We start from the raw sequence: 25223 nt of genomic DNA, 5'->3' as shown, positions 1-25223 counted from the left end.
CCCTGGGCGGAAGGTGGCACTAAACTACTGAGCCACCCCAGGCTGCCCCAAAAGCTTTACTTCTGATATAAAAAATCCTCAGACCACTTTGTGCAACAAATATTCGTGAGTGGATGATTTTGAACAACATTACCATGTAGAACCATACATGTAATAATATTGCATGTTGATAACTGAATATATCACTTTTTTTATTTTATGAGCACATCTACTTTCCAGTGTTCACTTGCTCTGGGACTGTGTTACTTTGTCTTTAAGCTTCAACAGAGCTTTCTTCACTTCCTTGTTCCTCAGGGTGTACACCACAGGGTTTAGAAGGGGTGTCAGCACCGTGTAGAAGACTGCCACGACCCCATCCACAGCATCCCTGGAGCCTGGCCTCAGGTAGATGAAAACACAGGGAACAAAGAAACAAAGGACCACAATGCAGTGGGAGGTGCAGGTCTGAAAGGCTCTATGCCTCCCCTCTGAGGTGCGGATCTTCAGGATGGAACAGACGATGGACACATAGGACAACACTATCAGGAGGAAGCAGCCTGAGGCCACCACCCCAATGTTGACAAAGATCACCATCTCGTTCACGGAGGTGTCTGCACAGGCCAGCTTGAGGATGGGAGGTCCATCACAGAAGTAATGCTGGATCTGGCTGGGCCCACAGTAGGGCAGACGGAATGTCAGTGTGGTCTGGACAGCAGAGTGCAGAGAGCCACTGAGCCAGGTGCCGGTGGCCAGGAGGGCACACGTTCTCCCCCTCATCATGCTGGTGTACCTGAGTGGGTGACTGATGGCCAGGTAGCGGTCATAGGACATGACTGTGTAGAGGAAACACTCGGTGCTGCCCAGGAAGTGGAAGCAGTAGAGCTGGGCCATGCAGCTGTGAAAGGAGATCATCCTGCCTCCTGGAGACCCCAAGGTCATCAGCATTTTGGGCACAGTGACTGTGGAGAACCACATGTCAATGAAGGACAGGTTGGTCAGGAAGTAGTACATGGGGGTGTGGAGGTGAGAATCCACCATGATCACCAGCAGGATGAGGAGGTTCCCCATCACGGTGAGTACATAAATCACTAAGAAGATTGTGAAGAGGGTAATGTCCAGGGCTGGTGCATGTGGAAGGCCCATGAGGATGAATGTAGTTACAAAGGTCCTGTTTGTCATTTTCCACGTCCTTGGTGTCTCTCCCTATGGGAATAGAGAGGGCACCCAGCATTAATTGAAAACCTGAAATCCATTTTCATGTGGCATGGTACATCATCCTTGGTAGATAATTCTAGAGTTAATTCAACTTTGCTTCTTACAAAAGTTTTTGGTAAAGATGATAGAATTATCTCATCATCCTTCCATGTGTACTGTCTCTGTCTTGCATACACACACAAAGGCATGCACACACAAACTGAGGCCACACAGATCTATGCAGTAGAAAATGCTAGGTATTCACTGTATTAGCCTTCTGTTATGCATTATAAGTGACCGCAAATGTAGCCACATAAAACAATGCAAATTTCCATTCTTACAGTGTTGGAGTCAGGTGAGCTGGATGTTCTGCTCAAGGCTGAAAACCAGATGACAGCTGAGAATGGAATTTCATCTGAGGCTGGGATCCTCTTCCAAGCCTGTGGAGATCATTGGCAGAATTTAGTTCCTTGCAGTTTAGGACTGAGGTGTCTGTCTTGCTGACTGTTAGTAGGGATCATCATTCTCAGCTTTAGAACCCACCCTCAAATCCTAACCACTTGACCATCTGCTTCAAAGCCAGTAGAACCTCTCTCCAGTTTGTTCTGAAAAAGTGTGATGTAGCAGATGCATCAAGAGTGTTAACCCATCACAGTCTCAGATGTCACCCATGATTAAGAGATTCAACAAGAAGTAGACATAAATGGGTAACTATCAGGGGGCTATTAGAATTCTATTTTCTCTCCGAAGTTCATGTGATAACTTGAAAAACCAAGAATTTATTTATTTATTTATTTTTTAAAAATAAATTTATTTTTTATTGGAGTTCAATTTAAAAAACCTAGAATTTCATTGTTGATAGCACTACACACTTCAAAAGTCTACAGTACTGAATTTTATCTCGGGTCCTCATATGTAATTCAGCAATAGTAATACCAGCTGAGAAATGATAAGTTAAATAGGATAGTAGCTGTAAAATCCTTAGTACAATGTCTGGTACTTGAGAACTGCTCAAGAAATGATAATGAATCATAGAAAATTGAGCCTTGTGATACAGATCTGCCTGCCCATCTATGTCTACCCATCTATCAGACTGGGGAAATGCGTGAGAGGATAAATTTTCTTTGTATGTAGGGAGTTCTCAGTTTCAAAGCTAAATCTTTGAGGAGACCTTCATCACTGGTATTGGGATTAGTATCACACTATAATCACCAATTGGTTAAAAAGGAAATTCTATCAGAAGAGGTTGAGAAACTCAACTCCATGACATGATCCTTGTAATCTTCCATATGATCCAGAAGATTCCAAGCCTTCTACACTGCTGGCTCCGCGCTTCTCTTACACTAGGCTATCCTTTCTGAGGCTCCAGGAACATAAAATTCATATGTGTCCTCCCAAACACAATCCACTGGCAGTTTTCTACTTATATCCTTCCATCCTAAATATCTGAATGTTTTCTAATTTGCCATCTCTTGAGATAATATCTGTCTATCCACCGTCCACTCCTCATATTCATAAATTCAGGCAATGCCCTTCTATTTTTTTTTAAGATTATTTATTTATTTATTCATGAAAGAGACACAGAGAGAAAGAGGCAGAAACACAAGCAGAGGGAGAAGCAGGCTCCACGCAGGGAGCCCAACGTGGGACCTGATCCCAGGTCTCCAGGATCACGCCCCAGGCCGAAGGCGGTGCTAAACCGCTGAGCCACCCAGGGATCCCCCCTAGGCAATGTCCTTCTAAAAGAAGACCTCTCCATCAAGTGTATGGCTTTTATTTATAACCTACTAACTGAGACAGGAAGAACAGAACCAACTCCAGAGGAAAGGATGTATGCCAGCTTGATGTCAAGAAATGTGGGACCCTGTACAATGAAAGGTGAGCCAATACTGATATTTTTTATTTAATCCAAACTTGTCTTGAGTGCAGGATTCTTATTATTATTGCTGTTATTGTTATTATTTTTTTGAGGGAAGACTATGTAACTGGCTCCACAATATGAGAGAAGCCATGATTTCTGTTCTCAGCAAAGCTTAGACAAAATATATGCTGTGTTTAGACAATGTGGCTTAAGCTAATCAAAGCTACAATTTTCATGGGTGAAAAAGAGTGGGAGATTCAGGCTACCAGGTGTGGAATGAAGAAGTCATGGGAATAAAAGGCACAGCATAGGAAGTACAGTTGATGGTATTGCAATAGCGTTGTGTGGTGACTCATGGTAGCTACGTTTGTGGTGAGCATAGCATAAAGCACAGAGAAGTTGAATCACTATGTTGTACATCTAAATTTAGTGTGACATTATGTCAAGTATATATACAAAAAAGTTTTTAAAAGCATATTTTTCAAATCAGAGAATAAATAAGAGTCAAAATTATTATAATCACCTAATGGATATCAGAATTCAAAAACTTGTATAAATGTATCTGACATTTCTACTTGACTCGTAGTATCCTATTCCCAAGAAAACATCATATTCAGATTAGATCAAATAGGAACCTTTCATCATGTGAATGGCAAATAGCCTCAGATTTAAGGCCGGGAGTATCAATTAGAGCCATCAGCGTTTGACTTGTTTGCCCATGATGCAGCAATTTAATCTCTATTTGTAGGTCTTTATTTAATAGTTTTGAATGTGTGTGTGGGGAGAGAGAGGGAGAGAGAGAGAGAGAGAGAGAAAGACAAGACAAAGAGAGGAGACAGAGAGAGAACAGAGAGATGCAGACAGAGACAGTGGCAAAGTGAGACTTGGTACTCAATGTGGAAGGAGGTCTAACAATGCCCAAGCATCTTTTATCTCAGTAGAAGTTCAGAAGGGAAAGTAGGAAGACTAAGAGAAATCTACTATTTTAAGAACTCACCTTACAGTATATGATTCATTTCTGCATAAAACTCAGCTTAGTTTTTTCTTTCAATTTTTCACTGTCAAGGCAGTAGTTCACAAGTTATTACTCAAAAAACCAGTACGCCTATGATTCTTTGGTGAAAAAGAATGACTCTTTTCTATTCAAGACTCAGCTAGTTGAAGTGCAAGGAATGGAAACTAAGATGGCTAGATAGGCAGGAGTTTAACTTGATAAAGTGTCTCAGGAGATGGAATTCCTCTTGGGTCTTCAGATTCCCCTGATGGGCAGAAAAACAACAAGAAGAGACTAATGACAGGTTTTTGATAATCATGCATATGTTACCCACCGTGTTTGCTTTTTGAACCCTCCTGAGAAGAGTTCATGTCTTTCTGAAACTAATGTTTATATGTAAGAAAAAGAAAGTAGGACACAGTGACCCTTTTTCCTCAATGTTAATGCAGATAAACATACAACTGGTGACTCTCAACTTAAAATTTTCCAGAATCCATAAATGGTCACCACCTGTTCCCAAGCTCCATTTCAAAGCAACTCTCTCTTCCACCATCTTTTAAAGTTTGTTTAAAATATCTAAATTTCCAAACTTGTTTTTGTCGTTTAGAGATTTAGAATATCTTTGCTGAAGGAAATATCTAAGGATACATAATTATCCCTAGTTGTATAATATTAGATTGCATTGCTGTCATAACTCTTATGGTCTTATAAGCATGTATGAACACATGACATATTGAAGTGTATCTTATTTTGTAACGCAGCTGCGGGAAACTGAAGCCAAGGGATGTAGTGGTTTTTTCATATTTCCTGTTCTCAACCTTTTACAACAAAAGTGGTTGATGAACTTGAACTTGAGGAGGCAATTCCACCACACCGTGAGGGAGCCATTTGTGTGCACTGCATCACTACCTCACCAGTTCTAGCCTTCGTGGGTTGTACAGGGCTCCATTTTGATAAAACTGAGGGAAGTATGTCAAGGATAAGCTTATCTCTCCACACACATAGACCAGATCCCCTGGTGTTTCCATGGACAGCAGTGAAACAGATCATATGAGGTGGTGTGAGAATGTATGTGCTACCGTATTCCGGCATTTTCCCACAACTGTTGAGCATGAATGAGGAGCAGGATGGCATGGGGCATAGACCTGGTTGCGAGATGATGATCTGAAGCCAGTCCTGTTGGTTTTCCTTGTGACAATATTGCTAGTATGTAGTGGAAGCCCTTCATTCCTAGACTATGGGATACAGGCTGCAAGACATGGTTTCATTGTTTCGAATGTATGTGAGAGAGTGCAACCCAGAAAGGATCACTATAGTCTCTAAAACCAATTCCAATTTTTAAAAAAAAAAAACTATGATAATGAATAAGAACTATGGAGCAGAAACTCTCAGAGATGAAATGTATATGGTCAGTGGCTTTTCTTGCTGTCTGCTGTAAGAGCAGGGATGCAAGCTTGCACACCTAACTTTGCGCGAGGAGGCAAGCCAGTTCAACTCAACAGAAATGTATTCAGTGTAACTTACAAAATGTGACATTGTTGTCTGTTTCAAATGAGTTTATAGTCTTATGAGAAGGAAATGCATTTGTATTTGAGCATAGAAATAAAATTTATGAGAATATAATGAGCAAGAAACAACTGGTACAGTTCAGGAAAAGGGGGCAGAGATGTACAATAAGTACTGTAGTAGTTCAGGAAAAGGGGTCAAAGAAAGGGCATTGGGTCTAGATTTTGTAAAGCGGGCATTATGGTTTGAAGGTCTTGAAAAATCTACTCAGAAGAAAAGAATAGATGGAAGTTTTTGTGTGAAGGGAAAAACAAAAATCCCCTAAGGATAGTCCTAAGAGAATTGTTCTAGAAAAGTCTAGTTACCTATTTTAGGAGGAGAAGCCCTGGGGCTAGGAAAAAGCAGTTACAAACTCTACTTGGCACACGAACAAACTCGGTGTCATGGGCACCTCAACATCCCACAGCCCAAGAGGAGGCTGAATTGAATAAGCCTCTGGGCCAGAACAGACCACCTAGAAGTTGGATGAAAGCAAACATAAGGACTTCTCTTCCCGTTAAGGCCGATGACACATCATCCACAAAACTGAAGGCTTACATCAAAAATTCCATTTGTTGTTTGACTTTTAACAGAGAAATATATGTTTCTTCAATTTAAAAAAAAGACATCTAAAACCATAACACAACAAATTTTACTGTAGCCTCCAACCAGTTACAGCCGCAGCAGAGCTGATGGGTGAACCTAAGTCTGAGTCTAGAGTTTGAACTCTTCACTAGAAGGAACCACGGGGAGTAATGTTTTCTATGGAACTTCACCTCTTAGGAGGGTGTTTTCTTTTCAAGTTTGTTTTGAGGTTATCTAGGCTTGGGAGTGGGAATAACTAAAGTGGAGGGAAAGTACCGGCCTGAATGTTTCTCCAGCGTTAAAAATGGAAACTCAGAACATACCACTGCTTAGAGTTTGAATATTCAGTATGCTTTGGCTTCCTTCTACCTTTGACTTCATATTTTAAAATTCAAGTGGCTTCATATTTTAAAATTTAAATAATTGATCTAGTTAGAATTTTATATTAGAGAACGAAGCAAATTGGGAATTTAACTTTTATCCCAAATGACTAATTGTCACATTCCCTTATTAAATATTTGTCACACACAAGTATGCTTGCTGAATATGCTACCTTCCAAACATACTAAATTCATACATGTATCTCATCTTATTTCAGATATCCTTTATATGATATGTACTATATATGCATATCCTTTATATACAGGTACGAATAAATACAAATTTCATTAATATATGTCTGTTAGCACAAACTTTTAAATAGCTGCATTTATTTATTTCTTTTTAAATTTTTATTTATTTATGATAGTCACAGAGAGAGACAGAGAGAGAGAGAGAGAGAGAGGCAGAGATATAGGCAGAGGGAGAAGCAGGCTCCATGAACCTGGGGCCCGACACGGGACTCGATCCAGGTCTCCAGGATCGTGCCCTGGGCCAAAGGCACGGGCCAAACCGCTGCGCCACCCAGGGATCCCTAAAGAGCTGCATTTAAAAAATACTTTTAAATATCTAATAGAACTGTTTTCTATTCATGTTTAGAATACTTCTAGCATTTTCTCAGATTTATTTCAGTGGATATACAAATATTCTGTATTATTAAATATGTTATTTATATTTTGTGTTTTAGTGTATAATATATTATGTTATTGTAAATGCATTGACTTATATGTTTTGCTGTCATGACCTAATAGTCATTTTAACTAAGTTATGTTTCTATATTTCTGTTTAGATCACTTATGTAGTAATTTTTAAAATTTTTAAAAAAGATTTATTTATTTATTCATGAGAGACAGAGAGAGAGAGAGAAAGAGAGAGAGAGAGAGGCAGAGACATAGGCAGAGGGAGAAGCAGGCTCCATGCAGAGAGCCTGAAGTGGGACTCCATCCCGGGACTCCAGGATCATGCCCTGGGCCAAAGACAGGCACTAAACCACTGAGCCACCCAGGGATCCCCATAATTTCTTATTTTTAATATTCAGCAAGAAATTGATTATCCTTACTTCTAAGTTTCTAGAGAACATTTCACTTTACCCCTCTTTCACTTAATCTCTCTAGAACTCATTTTTATTACCTGTAAAATAAAGTTAAGCAACACGATTTCTATGCTATTCTTATTTTGATATTCGAAAGGTCTATGATTCCTCTATTCCCAGGGCTTCTATTAATTGCTCATGAAAATAGGCATATGCAGGCAATGTTCCTTGACGAGAGATAGGAAAAGAGGAATCACATAGAAATATGAGAGATTGACAGTTACTAGCCAGATTTTTTCATATGCCAGAAGTGATAAAATATACTATGGACAATTTTATAAAAAATTTTGTTTTTGTTTGCATTTATTGCATAGTTTGATATGCAAAGGGCCATGATAGAACCATATGATGGAAATGAGGTATCTTGATTTAAACTGCATGTAAAGAATATTCTAATATATATGAACTGTCCAGTTGTGTAATAGGCTTTTCTCTGAAGTAGTAATATCTCATATGGAAAGGGTCATGGAGAAATTGTTGGGTTGGGGAACCAGTTCAGAAAAAGTGAAGGTATTGTGCTATGTCACATGTCATAGAGTAAAGGCTACCGTGATGATGATGATAGGTTGTAAACCCAAGTCCAGTTAACTCCCTGCGGGGTGCCTGATGTGGGACTCAATCCTAGGATCTCGGGATCATGCCCTGAGCTACAGGCAGAGGCTAAACCACTGAGCCACCCAGGCGTCCCATCATAGATAAGTTATAATGGAACATTTTTTTTAAAGATTTTATTTATTCATAGAGACAGAGAGAGAGAGAGAGAGGCAGAGAAACAGGCAGAGGGAGAAGCAGGCTCCAAGCAGAGAGCCTGATGTGGGACTCGATCCAGGGTCTCCAGGATCACGCTCTGGGCTACAGGCGGCACTCAACCGCTGCGACACTGGGACTGCCCTGGAACATGTTTCATGAGAACACTGGTATCTAACTAGGAGAGGAATTGCCATGTCATATGGTAATTTAATTTTTTTAAAATTTAAATTTAATTAACATATACTGTATATTACTTTCAGAGGTGGAATTCAGTATTTCGTCAATTGCATAAAACACTCAGTGCTCATTACTTCACGTGCCCTCCTTAATGGCCATATGGTAACTTTTTGGAGAGATTCCAAACTGTTTTCCCAAGTATCTGCACCATTTTACAGTCACACCCACAATCTATGAAAGCTCCATTTTATCCACCATTTTTTCCAATATTTGTAGTTTTTTTAAAAAAGAGAATGAGGGAGTGACAGCATTCAGGGGAGGAGGTGGGGCAGCGGGAGGGAGAAACTCAAGCAGGCTCCATGCCCAGGACATTGCCCAATGTGGAGCTTGATCTCATGACCCTGAGATCATGATCTGAGCCAAAATCAAGAGTTGGAGGCTTAACCAATTAAGCCACCCAGATGTCCAATATATATATATAAATTTTTTATTACAAGAGGATCCTGGAATATCTTGTTGTGTTAGGAAATAAGGAAGTCTTTGAAAAAGATGGAGCATGTCAAGAAGATAGAGGTGACAAACTGAGGATCTCCAAATAACCAAAGTGAGTGCAATTGAATAACAACATAAATAATTATCATATTGGATTTTATTTAATCTCAGAATCAAATATGCATGAATCCTTACCTATATAAATAATTGAGTAAATAACTGGGGAACAAGAACCAGTTATTCCTTACAAAAATTCCAATTAATAATGTAGAGGATCAAATGAAAAGTTCTTTAAAGTCACCATTAGACAAATTAACAAAGTAATAATGTTTTTAGGCAAAATACAGAATGAATTCTAAAATCAGTGAGTGATAGTTTGGCAGGATATGGAATTTAAGCATAGCCTCAAAGTATCTCACCCCAAGACATTTCACATAACCAATAATATGACATACTGTCATCATGGATGCCCTGAAATGATGCCCTAGAAGGGATATAAAATAGTTTCTGTGGTATTATTGACCCAAATGCATAGGCTCAATCTACCCAGGAAAAAGCATCATGCATACCCAACATGAGAGATGTTGTATAAAATAATTGACCCGTACTCATCAAAATGGTAAAGCTAAAAAAAACAAAAACAAAACAAAACAAAACAAAAACAATGGTAAAGCTCATTAACTATAATGGATGAATGAGGACTGTCACAGATTGGAAATGACTAAAATCCTGTGCTTGATTCTGGAGTAGAAGAAGAATATTGGGGGAAAACTGGTAATGTTTCAACATGGTGTGTAGTTGAGTTTATAATATGATACTGTCAATTTCCTGATTTTTGTACTTTTATTCTGGCTTATAAATTGTTAACATTAGGGGAAGGTGGCTCCAAGTATATGTGATTCTACTCTTTTTAAAAAAATTTATTTGAATATAGTTGACATAATATGTTACATTAGTTTCATGTGTACGCCATAGTGATTCTACAAGTTACCCGTGATGCTACGCTCACAAGTATACCTACCATCTCTCACCATAAACACTATTACAGTACCACTGACTATATATTCCATGTGCTGTACCTTTTATTCTCATGACATGTATTTTTAAAACTTTCTTGTAAATTTAACATTTCAAAATAAAACTTTGTAAAAATCAGGAGAAATTTAAATGTTTTATTATACTCATTCTTGAGCAAACATTATCTTTCCATTTACTTAAATGCTATTTTGTGTCACTCAGTTGACTTTCCTTCTTTAGATTTTTCTTTTCAGCAGCTTATTAAGGTATATATTGCATACCATAAAGTTCACTTGTTTAAGTATACAATTCAATGATGCTTAGTGAATTTACAAAGTTGTGCAACTATTACCACAGTTGAATTTTAGAACATTTCCATCACTTCAGGAATAACTGTTTGACCATTTGTAGTCATTCCCTGTCTTAGCTGGGTCCCAGGCACCCAGTAATCTACATTTTCTCTTTATAGATTGTCATCATAAAGGAAGCATACAATATGTGCCTTTTTGTGTCTGGCTTCTGTCTGCTTCTTTCACTTAGCACACTGTTTTTGAGTTCCATCCATTTTATGAACTGCATTAGTGTTTTTTTTTTCTTTTTTATTGCTGAATGCTATTTCAAGGTTTGAATATGCTCTCTTTTTTAATCCATCTACCAGTCAACGAATAACAGACTTAATTGTTTCCATGTTTTGGCTATTATGAATAATTCTACTATGAATTCATGTTTCTATGGACATAAATTTTCATTTCTCTTGTGAAGATTTGTAAAAATGGAAATACTAGATCATATGGTAAATTCAAGTGAAATTATTTGAGACAGTGCCAAATTTTTTTCCAAAGTGGCTATACGTTTTTGCGTTTTTAGAAGCAATGTATAGAGATTTAAGTTTCTCTACATCTGATAACACCTGTTACTGCTTGTTCTTTAAAAAAAAAAAAAAACCGGGATCCCTGGGTGGCGCAGCAGTTTGGCGCCTGCCTTTGGCCCAGGGTGCGATCCTGGAGACCCGGAATCGAATCCCACATCGGGCTCCCGGTGCATGGAACCTGCTTCTCCCTCTGCCTATGTCTCTGCCTCTCTCTCTCTCTCTCTGTGACTATCATAAATAAATAAAAATTAAAAAAAAAACCATTTTCACTAGCTGTGAAGAGAGATCTAAACTGAATTGGTTGAAATATCAAGGATACATATCTACAAGTAGTGTAAGGGACATTATAATATATAAAAACATTGATCTGAATCAAGTCCACCTTAGCAGAATGTAAAATTACCCTGCAATTATTTCCTTGTTCACAAGTGAGGGTGGAATTGGTGTTCTCAGCAACTGAGAGAATCTCCAGATTGGCTTCCTGATGCTGGGGTAAGGAGGGACTATTTTTTTAAAGATTTTTATTTAAATTCCAGTTAGTTAACTGGAATATCAGTGTCAGGTGTACAATATAGTGATTCAGCAATTCTATTCATCACACCATGCTCATCACAACAAGTGCACCCCTTCATTCCCATCACCCATTTAACTCATCCCCTTACTGACCTCTCCTCTAGTAACCATCAGTTTGTTCTCTACAGTTAAGCATCTGTTTCTTGGTTTCTCTCTCTCTCTCCCTCTTTTTCCCCTTTGCTTTTGTTAGTTTCTTAAATTATACATAAGAGTGAAATCATTTGGTATTTATTTTTCTCTGACTGACTTATTTCACTTAGCATAATACCCTTTAGTTGCATTCACATCATAGCAAACAGCAATATTTCATTCTTTTTTTAATTGCTGAGTAATATTCATATATATATATATATATATATATATATATATATATATATATATAAGCTCTTGTGGTCCACATTCTTGCTAGGTCTTGGTATATTCACAGATGACACATTTGTTTCCACCAATCTTAAAAGCATAGATTTACATATTGTTGTAGGTTTTTAAAAAGATTTATTTACTTATTTGAGAAAGAGAGGGTGGAGAGGAGGGCCAGAGTAGAGGGAGGGATAGAAACTCAAGCAGACTCCACATTGAGCATGGGGCTTGATGAGGGCCTTGATCTCATGACCCTGAGATCATGACCTGAGTCAAAAGAGTTGGATGCTTAACTGACTGTGCCACCGAGGTGACTCTATTATTGTAGTTTTAATGTGCATTTATATGATTACTAAGGAAGTTGAGCATGATTTCTTTGCTTTTTCAACCTTTCTTATTTCCATTTCTCTGTAAAGTCTATATGTGACTTTTGCCTATTATATTTGTTTTTCTTTTACTTCTTGATTTAAATATTTTTCTATATTACAACTAATACTTTTTCTTTTCTCTTTAGTTTATGCGTAGTAAGCATGTTCTCTCAAGGTGTAACTTACCCCTTGCTCTATCTTTAGAATGTTTTTGATAATTCATCCTTATCAAAATTAAGAATTCCTACTTAACTTTTTGTGTGTCTTTTTAAAAGTTATTATCTAAATTCCAGTTAGTTAACATACAGTGTAATATTAGTTTCAAGTGTACAATTTAGTGATTCAGCATTAAATACAACACCTGGGGCTCATCACAAGTGCACACCTGAATACTCACCACCTTACGTTCCAGCAATCACTCTACTTGGTATTTACCCAAGGGATTCAACAATACTAGTTCAAAGGGGCACATGTACCCCATGTTTATAGAAGCACTATCAATAATAGCCAAATTATGTAAAGGGCCCAAATGTCCGTTGACTGGTGAATGGATTTTATCACATATATGACAGGTACAGTTTTGGTTATGTTGGGTAACGATTTAGCTGTAGTGACTCATGCACTTATGGACACACAGAATATTATGTCAGTTAACTGCACTGGTGACATCACACTAATAGGAGCTGGTGTGCAGGAAATAGAAGATAACCAAGATGACCTGCAAATTCATATCTGTACTGCATTGTGGGAGTAAAACCTACAGAAACAAACTGCCACCTCAATGACAGTTGGGGTCATCTAGTTGTCTTGGGATGAGTTAGGCTAGTCCACAATATCCGGTCCAGTTTGATAATGTTCAGCAATGTCAGCTTGTACTATGCTCCAGTTTCTTCTATTCCATTTTACTCCTGAAATACCTAATACGTAGTTTCAAGGATCTATGTGATGTACTGACGTAGGATGAAGGACACGACTTCCCTTGCTATTCCTATTTCCACATGGAGGGGCTCTCCAAGGTTTCATTTTCTTGGCCCATTACATGATGAAAAATATCTGCCCTGTCATCTGACATAAAATGTAGAATTGCTGGCATTTATCCTCTGGGTGAAAAAGTATTTGGGCAAACACATAAGGCAGTAATTTGTCTACTTTGCTTCCTTCCTGACACGGGCAGTGAAGCTAGGTAATTCCATGGGAAGCCCCTGCATATAACTACATCCAGACATAAAAGTTAATCATAAATGACTGCAGCATAAATTGGTAAGATCAAAACATGGTTGTGTCTTGCAGAAACAATGGCTTGATTCACCCTATCGGCAACATTGACATGCTGAGTTTCCTGATAAGAGGATGTGTTGAAGAAGACAGAAGTCCTTAATGCTAGCTATTTCCTCATAACCAGTTGCAAAATAAGTCTTGTACTTCTACATATATTTCTACGTTACTTTGGCATGTATGTGTTTACAGAGCTTCATTCCTCTTCTCTATGCAGTCCATTATTTTATCTAAGATGTGTTCACAGAAATTTTACTAGTTTGTCCATAAGGCACACCGTGTTGAGTTAGAGTTGTTTCAGACTAGAGATGGAATTGACATCACTCAGATCTGGATCTGGATGGAATAAATGGGGATGTATCAGAATGGCTCCCTATGTGAAGGGAATGATGTGAGGAATACAACTGCTTTGTAGCAGGTGCTGACATTGTGTGCATGCAAGTAGGCAGGAGAGGATGTATACAGATGGTGTGCAGTCAGTGCCATGGTCAGGCATGGATCTTTATTGGCACACTTATTTGTTCATACACTTTGGCTATGTATCATTTAAACCCTCTTGCAGTAAGTGGGCCTGCATTTTGCTACAGAAACAGCAGTACCAGATACTTTCCCATTCCCTCTAGTAAATATGGAACATGGTCATGGGATCTGGACTGACCAATAAGATATATTAACCTAGATTTGGGGTCAGAAGTAAGAGCAATTAAAGGCACATGCAAGAGAGGATGATTCGGGTGATGACCATGACAGGATTAGCAGCATAGAGATTTGAAAGGCAGGGTGACAACATCCTGCAGCATGTTCATGCTTGTGGTGAGGGTAAGCCCCCGTGGACTGGAACTTTCCATGGAAATGTCTGTGGACCATCACTACAAACTTATTAGGCACAATTTTGAAATAATTCTTCCTGGTTTTCCTGTTTTCTGTTCCTTTTCCAAGTTTAATCAAACTTGGCTTTTCTAGGGGTTTGTTACATGAGTGTGTGTGGGTCGTGGGGGGAGGGAAAGAATGTATTTCAAGTGAAGTATAAATTTTATTTTAGCTTACTTTTTACACTTAAAATATGTATTGTGACCATCACTGCAAGTCAACTTATCAATTTCCAAATCTTTAATTTTCTGGTGTCTTTAGGCACATAACAATGTACCTAATTTAAATTAATTAGATTATATCATATATGATATATTATTGCTCTCATCTTTAAAATTCTTTTGTCTTTTTTTTCTTTTTTCTTTTTTTTTCCTTTTTTTCCCTCTTTTGTCTTTTTTTTCAACATCACCTCTTAACTGCAGATCAATAATCTCATTTTTATCCTTCTGCTCCTTTATCTATCTCCTACAATATACAAATTGTCATTGTTTTCCTTAAAAAGATGGTACAGTGCTTACAACACTACTGTGCATTATTGAAAATATCTCATGAAAGCCACACAGAGTTAACTGGTATAGTTATAATCTTTCAGGTACTGCTTAATATTTATGATGTAGCAGTACCACACTTTATTCAACCATTTCTCTTTAAGGATATTCACTTGGTTTTCAGTTGTTTCATCACTAGAAATCATGTATGAACACACACTTTTAATTTTTTTTATTTTTTTAAGTAATCTCTATATCCAAAGTGGGGCATTAACTCATGACCCCGGATTGAGTCCAAGGCTTTCCTGACTGAGCCAGCAAGGATCTCCAACACAGTTGTTTGAAATAGGCCACTTCTGATTAGTGTTTTTTTACCAATGAATAGATTCCTAAAATTGAATTATTGGAATTAAGAGCATATGAATTCTAAACATCAATAACTACTGTCATATTGCTTTCCTAAAGAAGGCTCTGTAACTGTATAGATTTGTACCAACATTAGTAGGATGAAGCCTTTCACTGTATCCAAGCCAGCAACAGACGTTGATATTAGTAACTTAAATTAGTTATCTTATTTGTAAAAGTTCTGACAAACCGATAAGAAAAAGGCTGTTGCCTCAAAACAAAGAAATCAATAAAGTTCATGAAAAGCTTACTTACAAATTAAGAACTACTTTAGTATATCAAGTGTTTACACATGCTTATAAGAACATAAAAGTTGAGACATCAATGCACTCTATTACTTATACAACTGGGAAATAGTTATGTGTCCTCAGCGAAGACACTCTAAAACTCTAAAACAACAAAAAACAAGTTTGGAAATTTAGATGTTTTAACACACCTTAAAAAGATGGTGGAAGAGAGAGTTGCATTGAAATGGAGCTTGGGAACAGATGATGACCATTTATGGATTCTGGACAATATTGAGAGTCACCACTTATGTGTTTATCTGTATCCCTGTTGGGGGAAAAGGTCCTCCTTCCCTCTACTTAGGTATAAATATCAGTTTCAGAAAGAAATGAACTCTTCTCAGGAGGGTTCAAAAAGCAAACATAGTGGGTAACATATTCATGATTATCAGAAACCTTTCATTAGTCTCTTCTTGTTGTTTTTCTGCTCATCAAGGGAATCTGAAGACCCAAGAGGAATCCATTCCCTTAGACACTAAATCCAGTTAAGTTCCCGCCTATCTAGCCATCTTAGTTTCCATTCCTTGCACTTCTACTAGCTGAATCTTGAATAGATATGAGCCATTCTTTCCCACCAAAGAATCATAGGTGTACTGGTTCTTTGAGTAATAACTTGTGACCTACTGCCTTGACAGTGAAAAATTGAAAGAAAGAAAAAACACAGATGAGTTTTATGCAGAAATGAATCATATACTGTAAGGTGAGTTCTTAAAATAGTAGATTTCTCTTATTCTTCCTACTTTCCCTTCTGAACTTCCACTGAGAGATAAGATGCTTGGGCATTGTTAGACCTCCTTCCACAGTGGGTTACCAAGCTTCTCTTTCCCTTTCTCTGTGTGTTTCCCTCTCTCTCCTCACACACACACACACACACACACACACACATTGACACCTGCGATTGAAAGTCTGTGTTAAGTCTTAGGCTACTTTGCAATTTACCCAATGAAAAGGTTCCTATTTCATCTAATCTGATTGTGAAGTTATCCTGAGTAGGGGATCCCACTGGTAAAGAAGAAATTTCAGATACATTTGTACCATTTTTTGAATTCTGATATCCATATGGGTGATTATGATAATTCTGGCTCTGTTATTCTCTGATTTGAAAAATCTGGTTTCAAAATGTTTTCATGTGTATAATTGACATCATATTACACTATTCTTAGGTATACAAGATAGTGATTCAACTTCTCTGTACTTTATGCTATGCTCACCACAAACATAACTATCATGGGTCACCATACAACGCTGTTGCAATACCATCAACTGTACTTCCTATGCTGTGCCTTTTATTCCCATGACTTCTTCATTCCACACCTGGTAGCCTGAATCTCCCACTCTCTTTCACCCATGAAAATTGTAGCTTTGATGTAGCTTAAACCACATTGTCTAAACACAGGATATATTTTGTCTAAGCTTTGCTGAAAACAGAAATCATGGCTTCTCTCATATTATGGAGCCAGTTACATAGTCTTCCTTCAAAAATAACAATAACAGCAATAATAATAAGAATCCTGCACTCAAGACAAATTTGGATTAAATAAAAAATATCAATATTGTCTGACCTTTCATTGCACAGAGTCCCAACATTTCTTGACATCAAGCTGGCATGCATCCTTTCCTCTGGAGTTGGTTCTGTTTTTCCTGTCTCAGGTAGTAGGTTATAAATAAGAGCCATACACTTGATGGAGAGGTCTTCTTTTAGAAGGGCATTGCCTGAATTTATGAATATGAGGAGTGGACGGTGGATAGACAGATATTATCTCAAGAGATGGCAAATTAGAAAATATCCAGATATTTAGGATGGAAGGATATAAGTAGAAAACTGCCAGTGGATTGTGTTTGGGAGGACACATATGAATTTTATGTTCCTGGAGCCTCAGAAAGGATAGCCTAGTGTAAGAGAAGCATGGAACCAGCAGTGTACAAGGCTTGGAATTTTCTGCATCATATGGAAGATTACAAGGATCATGTGATGGAGTTGAGTTTCTCAGCCTCTTTTGATAGAAGTTCCTTTTTAACCAATTAGTGATTGTAGTGTGATACCGGTCCCAAATACAGTGATGAAGAGCTCCTCAAACATCTAGCTTTGAACCTGAGAAGCCTCAGTTTCAAAGAAAATTTATTCTCCCATCCATTCCCAGTCTGATAGATTGGGAGATAGATTGGCAGATATAGATAGGCAGGTAGATCTGTATCACAAGGCAACAATTTTGTATGATTTATTATCTTTTCTTGAGCATCTCTCAAGTACCAGACTTTATTAAGGATTTAGAACTACTGTCTTATTGAACTTATCATATCTCAGCCGGCATTACTACTGCTGATTTGCATATGAGGACCCGAGAACATTATTCAGGAGTACTGTAGACTTTTGAAATGTGCAGTGCTATCAACAATTAAATTCTTGTTTTATTTTTATTTTTATTTTTATTTATTTATTTTTGTTTGTTTTTTTTAAATTTCCCCATGAACTCTGGAAAGAAAAGATAATTGCAAACGCCACCCCCCCCAACCCCATTGCTGCCCCTTAGTGTACACTCCTGGCTGAATTGTCTCCCCTTGAGACTGTCTTGGCATGACACTCTTGATGTATTCTCTTACATCACAATTTGTCACAGCAAACTGGAGAGAGGTTCTCTTACTGGTTTTGATGGAGCTTACTGCCACTTAATCGGGTGGCCAGATGGTTGGGACTTGAAGGTGGGCTCTAAAGCTGAGAGTAACGAACCCTGCTATGAGCCAGCAAGACAATCAGACACCTCTGTCCTAAGTTGCAAGGAACTGAATTCTGCTAATGATATCCATAGACTTAGAAGAAGATTCCAGACCTCAGATGAGATTCCAGACACGGTTGACACCTTGATTTGAACCTTGAGCAGAACACCCAGTTTACGTGACTCAACACTGTAAGAATGGAAATTTGCATTGTTTTATGCTGCTAAGCTTGTGTTCATTCATGATATATACCAGAGATTAATATAATGGATTTCAAACTTTCTTCTACATGTAGCTGTGTGTGCATATATTTGTGTGTGCCTGTGTTTCTCTGTGCGCAAAAGAGAGAAAAAGAGAGAGAGGAAGAGAGAGAGAGGATGATAATGAAGACAAGTTGAGTTAAATTCTAGAATTATCTACCATGGATGATGTACTTGCCACATGAAAATGGATTTTAAGTTTTCAGTTAAATGCTGTGTACCCTCTCTATTCCCATAGGGAGAGACACCAAAGCTGTGGAAAATGACAAACAGGAGCCTTGTAACAACATTCATCCTCATAGGCCTTCCCCATGCACCAGCCCTGGACATCCCCTTCTTCACAATCTTCTTAGTGATTTATGTACTCACCGTGATGGGGAACCTCCTCATCCTGCTGGTGATCATGGTGGATTCTCACCTCCACACCCCCATGTACTACTTCCTGACCAACCTGTCCTTCATTGACATGTGGTTCTCCACAGTCACTGTGCCCAAAATGCTGATGACCTTGGGGTCTCTAGGAGGCAGGATGATCTCCTTTCACAGCTGCGTGGCCCAGCTCTACTGCTTCCACTTCCTGGGCAGCACTGAGTGTTTCCTCTACACAGTCATGTCCTATGACCGCTACCTGGCCATCAGTCACCCACTCAGGTACACCAGCATGATGAGGGGGAGAACATGTGCCCTCCTGGCCACCGGCACCTGGCTCAGTGGCTCTCTGCACTCTGCTGTTCAGACCACACTGACATTCCGTTTGCCCTACTGTGGGCCCAGCCAGATCCAGCATTACTTCTGTGATGCCCCTCCCATCCTCAGGCTGGCCTGTGCAGACACCTCCGTGAATGAGATGGTGATCTTTGTCAACATTGGGGTGGTGGCCTCGGGCTGCTTCCTCCTGATAGTGTTGTCCTATGTGTCCATCGTCTGTTCCATCCTGAAGATCCGCACCTCAGAGGGGAGGCATAGAGCCTTTCAGACCTGTGCCTCCCACTGCATTGTGGTCCTTTGTTTCTTTGTTCCCTGTGTTTTCATCTACCTGAGGCCAGGCTCCAGGGATGCTGTGGATGGGGTCGTGGCAGTCTTCTACACGGTGCTGACACCCCTTCTAAACCCTGTGGTGTACACCTTGAGGAATAAGGAAGTGAAGAAAGCTCTGTTGAAGCTTAAAGACAAAGTAACACAGTCTCAGAGCAAATAAACACTGGAAAGTAGATGTGCTCATAAAATAAAGTGATATATTCAGTCATCAACCTGCAATATATTACATGTGTAGTTCTCCGTGGTAACGTTGTCCACAATCATCCACTCATGAATATTTGTTTCACATATTGGTCTGAGGAATTTTTACACCAGAAGTAAAGTTTTATTAATGTTGAGCTTGCTTATATTTTTATCTATAAATTATTTTTTTGTGAAAGTTTTTAGTTTTTTTCCACCTTATTGAGCTACAATTGACATATACCATTATTTTGCCTTCTTAAAAATAAGTATTCTGGTTGGATCTCTGACACAAGGGTTGTATTTTTCATATAGCTAAGTTTTTTTTTTTAATTAATTTTTATTGGTGTTCAATTTACCAACATACAGAAAAACACCCAGTGCTCATCCCGTCAAGTGTCCACCTCAGTGCCCGTCACCCATTCCCCTCCAACACCCGCCCTCCTCCCCCCTTCCACCACCCCTAGTTCGTTTCCCCGAGTTAGGAGTCTTTATGTTCTGTCTAAGTTTTTAATACCTAAGTTTTTCTTAAGCTTATGTACACAACTTGGGAATTTACACTCCTAGTCATAGTGTCCAAGGACAACAGCAAATATCAGTGTCACTTACTCATGATTGTAACTGTGTGACTACCTTCTCAGTTTATCAATGGCAGTGTATGGCTGTGTGTGTGTGTGTGTGTGTGTGTGTGTGTGTGTCCCTGTGTGACCACTCATCTTCATGGCACATCCTGATCATGTTCATTGCTCCCACACTGAATGAGTTCTAAGCTGTGAGCAGCTCCTTATTGCTCTGAGGAGTCAGCCAGGACAGGCTGTGGTGCTGACACGTTCCTCTCAGGAACTGCCAACATTCGCCATCTTGCCAGAGCCCTGCAGGTCCCCAGGTTGGGTGAGGTGGACCAGCAGGAAGGTAAGGGCAGAAACCCCTAGTCTCCATCACATATTCTGACCTGGGTCTCCTGTGCTACCTGACAGATGTCCCCGGTTGGCACCAAACCTTTCCATGCTGGATGCTGTGCCACAGCTGGTGGCGGCTGGTCGTCTGGCCAGGTCCCCCTGCTCCCACCATCTTAGGGTCTTAGAAATTCAGCTGCCCCAAACTACAACCTGCTGTGGGACAAGAGCACCCCACATTGCAGGCTGGGACCAATGATGTTTCCTACATGAAAGATAAAAATTGAAAAGATATTTAAGTAATGTGTCAACATGAGATTTCCACATATTTCTTTTGCAAATCAGAAAAAAACCCTAGCCAGGACAAAACACCCTGAAAATACCTATGTAATGACTACCTTGCCCATACTTGTGGGCATCCACATGTAATGGATGAAACGCTATACTTGCATCCAAACAAAACAAATATTGGCTCAAATCCTTTGATAATAATTTTATACTCAGTACCGCAATTTTCCATCTCAAAAAATGACCCTCTCTCAAAATACTGTTATCAGGATCAAATGGATGTATACACGTGGTTTGAGTCCCAATAAATTCTTTTTAAAAAATATTTTATTTATTTATTCATGAGAGACAGAGAGGGAGAAGCAGAGACATAGGTAGAGGGAGAAGCAGGCTCCCTGGAGGGATTCCGATGTGGGACTGGATCCCAGGACCCCGAGATCATGTTCTGAGCCCAAGACAGTCGCTCAACCACTGAGCCACCTCGGTGTCCCTATAATAATTTCTTAATTAAGTTTTAAATTTCAAACCTGGGGCCACCAGTCATTAGCCTGATTCTCCAAATCATTCCCTTCGCACATCATGTCAATGATGCCCAGCAACTGAACTGCATTTTTGAAGATGCATGAATGTGTGTTTTTTTTTTAAAAAAAAAATCACCTTAAATTATAGATAATAAATTACTCTACTTTATTATGGACATTGAAATCATCCTGATTCATTAAATATTTTAATATATTTGCTACCCTTGTATTTCCTAGCTTTCAAGGAATTTAACTATAAGAAAATACCTGGAACATTAAAAGTATTATGAATTAAATTATTATAGATTAATCATGAGATAAAACAGTTACATTATTAAGCTTGGGATATGCTAGGCAATTTATAATTTAATCATTACAAGAACCCTATAAGATAGTTTCTGTTGATATAAAAAAATTAGAAAATGAAGGGAGGTTAGATAACTTGATAAATTTATGCAAGAGTAAGGAGTATGATCAAGGTTTAATTTCAGGCTATGTGGCACCAAAGCCCATGGTTTTAAAACCTACTGTACATTATCATCACTAATTTCAGGAACATTTCATTTTGGAGGAAGCAGAGCAGTATCAATGGATATCACTAACTATTGCAGTAACAAAAACATAGGTTTTTGAATAGTTATGTATATTTTATAAACGAAATGTAGGATTTTGTTAGAAACTACATTTTCCCCCCACAGATTATGAAAAGTGCCTTCTCTACCTCCACTAACTGAGACTGCAAATGTGTCATCACACGGTATCATCCCATCTGTTTACTTATGTGTTCCACATTAAACTGTGGTTCCTCTGGGAAAAATACTGTCATAGGGCTGTACTAATCCACTACATTTATATTGGTCTGATGTCTTTAGAATGTTCTCCCTGCTACAGACCCTTTATATGTCCAAATATTTACTTTTTGAGGGACTCAGCTTCTAATCCACACTCAATAATATTAGATATCATTCCTACACAGAGGCCATCTTTTGTTTTTCTCCATGCTACTCCTATCTTTTTTGTTCAAGTCCCTGATGACTTGAGTTCTTTTGATATTTCCATTTGAAGATAAAGCTATCACATCAAACTTCCTTTCTCTAAACCAAAACTTTTTTTCCTTCTTCTTCCACATTTGTCTCTCTAGGGATATGATTGGCCCAACAAAATTTACTCTGAAACTCAGAAGGTCTTCCTATACTCTTAGCTCACATATTTCTTTTTTTTTTTTTAACTATTTTTATTTTATTTATTTATTTTTAAATTAACTATTTTTATACAGTTACAGTGAACAATCTGAAAATGCAATTAAGAAAATTATCCCATGTATACCATGTATAACATCAAAAAAATACTTACAAATTTAACACAAGAAGTGGAAGGCTTGCAAACACAACACTTTACATCACTCAAAGAAATTAAAGAAGACTTAAATAAATAGAAAGGCATCTATGTTCATGGATTGTAAGACTTAATGTTGTTAAGATGGCAATATTCCCCAAACTGATCCACACATTCAATGTAATCTTTACTAAAGCACAGTTGGCTTTTGTAGAGATTGATAAACTGATCCTAAAATCCATATAGAAATGAGAGACCCAGATATTAGCTCACATATTTCTTCTTTGTGCAATTAAAAAGGGGTAAGAGAAGAAATAGGGAAAGAGGACAGAGGCAGGATGGCATGAAGAAATTCCAGAAAATAAAGAAAAATGTTGGATAATTTTAATACTTCAATAATGAATGTTTTACACTATCAAATAATGGTTGGGAAAAGCTTATTTTGTAAATACTCCATTGTGTGGTTGGTATGCTTCAAGAGCCATTGGAAGTGTTTTCAGAAGGGAAAAATAAAAAGAAATAAAATAGTGGAGAACTGATGTTTGCATCCCACATAAGGAACGATGAAATCTGAGCAAATGTCTCATCACATTGTGCCACATTTTGATGTATTCTCCTGGGTTTCTCCTCAAAATAGCACACCTGGAGTATTGAACTTGTCCCCTGAGGCTCGTTATTAGTGGTGCCATTCCACTTTAACCTGAACTTTTAAAATATTGTTTGGTAATAGCATGATGTGTCTGATTGATTTCTTGAAGCTTTATCTTCTGAGTTCACTAGTGGTTGAAAATGGTCTATATTATAAAAGTAGTAGCTGAATTATAAAAAGTGGATAACTAATATGGGAAAAATCAGGCTCAAATCCAGAATGAAGAAGGGAACTTTTATAATGATCCCAAAGCTGATACTTGTTCATTCACTCATGCTATCCGAAATAATCATCAATGCAATAATCCTTTCAACAATTTAAATTAGGTAACCCCTATGTTTAATATACAAGGAACACAGGGCGTCAGGATATTATCTGTGCTCCAGACCTCCAGATCCCAATTGGAGACACATAAATAGACAAAAGAAACTTCTAGCGTCCTAGAGTATATATGGGGTGCTACAGAAAACATCATGACATCTAACACAGATGAGGTAGTACAGTGAATTACTCCCTGAAAATAAAGAAAATAATATATACAGATAACTAATGCTTGCTTCAACCACATAACTCATAATAATTAGTCCATACAGAGTATGAGTAATACAAAGATGATTTCAGTCTATGTGTTTTGGAGTCTGTTCCACATTCACAGAGCTTCTGTTTTCCAGGCCAAGTCATAATGCATGTTGACTCTTTTAGTTCTAACAAGTAGAGAATTGGGACCCAAGAGATTAAACCCAAGGCATTTCACATTTCTTTTTATTGCCTGACAATCTTTATATCCAGACCATGCTCATGTATTGACCATGACCTGCCCACTCTCAACCACAGGAAGGCCAGAATGTATAATCTGGCCATGTCCCTCTGGTAGAGATGAGGATGTGTTAGGTGGACTTCACTAAGCAAGACTAAGGTCTAACTCAAATATTTGCAGTCTGATCCTATTCTTCTCACTGTGGGTAAAATTGAGACAAATGCATATATTTTCCTCCTTGGTGGAATGGGAGCATCATATCCTTAATCAAAGTTGTCAGTATCAAGTATTTTCAGAGACCTTGTTCTCATATTTGGATACTCATACTATCGAAGTGACCAGGGAGGGGGTGTACATATTAGGTTAGAAAAGACATTGGTGAAACCCTATAGATTCGGTATCACTCTATTCCTCCGTCTACCCATAGTCAGAGCAGGGGCTGTGGAAAGCCATAGTAGAATTTTGAAAATATGGAAATTTGTGCAGCGAGTCTCAGGGAGTCAGATGCCCTGATGATAGCACTAATGATCATTAGATACAAGTAGATGGCAAGGGCTCCTGTGGAGTGAGATATTAGTACGTAAGACATGAAAGAATTTCTAGTTAATTCTCCTCTAAAAGCTGCCTGCAGGCTTTTAGATATGATGTGATATGAAAGTATTTAAAATCATTAATGAAATGTGACCAACCATTCATAGGTGAATAACTGTAAAATCAACACAGAAGAGTAATGTACAATGGCAGCCTGCCATGTTAATTAATTCATCAGTGACATGGGCCAATTTTCCCTGTGACCTCAGCTCTCTGCTGGGTCCAAGGAAAGCCTTGATTTTCAATATGTCCCAATTTGTCTTGTTTTAAGAAGGCAAGGGACAGCTTCCAAGCCTTTTCTAATACTGGAGATGAAACTAGAAGTCACAAGTCACAACTTTTTAAGCTCAACAACTGAACATTTTTAACGATGTAATATTTATGCAGATTTGTTTATATGTCTGAGTTTTTAAACACTCTAATCCTTCCTATAG

The 25223-nt window shown here is 38.3% G+C and overlaps 2 protein-coding genes across 2 annotated transcripts; one reads left to right on the top strand and one right to left on the bottom strand.

Moving 5' to 3' along the window:
* Window positions 1-222: 222 nt before the first annotated feature.
* Window positions 223-1158, bottom strand: LOC112920202 (olfactory receptor 10G9). Its single transcript, XM_025998853.2, has one exon. It carries the CDS (start codon window positions 1156-1158, stop codon window positions 223-225), a length of 936 nt encoding a protein of 311 aa, XP_025854638.2.
* Window positions 1159-18796: 17638 nt separating this feature from the next.
* LOC112920201 (olfactory receptor 10G9) lies at window positions 18797-19732 on the top strand. Its single transcript, XM_025998852.2, has one exon. It carries the CDS (start codon window positions 18797-18799, stop codon window positions 19730-19732), a length of 936 nt encoding a protein of 311 aa, XP_025854637.2.
* Window positions 19733-25223: the final 5491 nt, after the last annotated feature.

The sequence above is a fragment of the Vulpes vulpes genome, chromosome 12 (genome assembly GCF_048418805.1).
Source record: "Vulpes vulpes isolate BD-2025 chromosome 12, VulVul3, whole genome shotgun sequence".
Taxonomy (NCBI): domain Eukaryota; kingdom Metazoa; phylum Chordata; class Mammalia; order Carnivora; family Canidae; genus Vulpes; species Vulpes vulpes.
This window is presented reverse-complemented; position numbering and strand designations above follow the sequence as displayed.

Coding starts and splice junctions, on each gene's coding strand:
- LOC112920201 (XM_025998852.2), top strand. CDS start 18,797: ATGACAAACAGGAGCCTTGTAACAACATTCATCCTCATAGGCCTTCCC.
- LOC112920202 (XM_025998853.2), bottom strand. CDS start 1,158: ATGACAAACAGGACCTTTGTAACTACATTCATCCTCATGGGCCTTCCA.